This window comes from Crocodylus siamensis, chromosome 2 (genome assembly GCF_052110815.1).
Source record: "Crocodylus siamensis isolate JL-2025a chromosome 2, ASM5211081v1, whole genome shotgun sequence".
Lineage (NCBI taxonomy): Eukaryota > Metazoa > Chordata > Crocodylia > Crocodylidae > Crocodylus > Crocodylus siamensis.
The window spans coordinates 167264213-167265151 of NC_143396.1; the positions used below are offsets into that span (position 1 = coordinate 167264213).

At 47.3% G+C, this 939-nt stretch overlaps 1 protein-coding gene across 1 annotated transcript; it reads right to left on the reverse strand.

Annotated features, from left to right (window-relative positions):
- On the reverse strand, positions 1 to 939 carry LOC149871132 (olfactory receptor 2G3-like). The gene has a single exon (XM_090034829.1). The coding sequence runs from the start codon at positions 919 to 921 to the stop codon at positions 1 to 3; it is 921 nt and encodes a 306-aa protein (XP_089890955.1). The 5' UTR covers positions 922 to 939.

The window sequence follows — 939 nt, forward strand, 5'->3', positions numbered from 1 at the left end:
TCACATCCTCCTTGAAAATCTGTGTCTAATGACCATTCTCCTCAAGGCCCTTTTAACCTCCTTATTTCTCAGAGTGTAGATCAGGGGATTGAGCATGGGAGTTATAATGGTATAGAACACAGTAATCACTTTGTCCCTGTCCCGTGAGGATTGGGACCTGGGTCGCATGTACATGGAGATGGCTGTCCCATAGAACAAGGTCACGACAGCCAGGTGCGATCCACATGTAGAGAAGGTTTTGGCTCTTCCGTGGGCTGAGTGGATCTGCAGGATAGCTGAGAGAATGCAGATGTACGAGACAACAATCAGGAGGAAAGGGATGAAGACAATGAGTATGCTGAAGATGAAGACCACCATTTCAGTGAGGGAAGTATCAGTGCAAGCCAAGGTCAGCACAGCTGGCACCTCGCAGAAGTAGTGGTTCAAGGTGTTGGGCCCACAGAAGGGCAACCTCAGGGTCATGACACTGATTACCAAAGAGCTGAGCAGACTACAGGTCCAGGACATGACAGCCATCTGAGCACAGAGCTTCCTATTCATGATAACTCTGTATTGCAATGGATGACATATTGCTACATACCGGTCGTAAGCCATGACTCCAAGCAGGAAACACTCAGTCATGCCAAAGGCCAAAGACAAATACATCTGAACAGCACAACCCATGAAGGATATAGTCTTTTTCCTGGACAACAGATTCACCAGCATCTGTGGGACGTTGGTGGAGATGTAGCAGATGTCTAAGAAGGACAGATTGATGAGGAAAAAGTACATGGGCACATGGAGCTGAGGGTCTATTCTGATAACTGTAGTTATGATGATGTTGCCGACCACAGTGAGCAGGTAGAACACCAGAAACACCATGAAAAGAACAGCGTCTACCCTTGGCTCACTGGAGAGACCCAGGAATATAAATTCAGTCATGCAGCTTTGGTTTTCCCT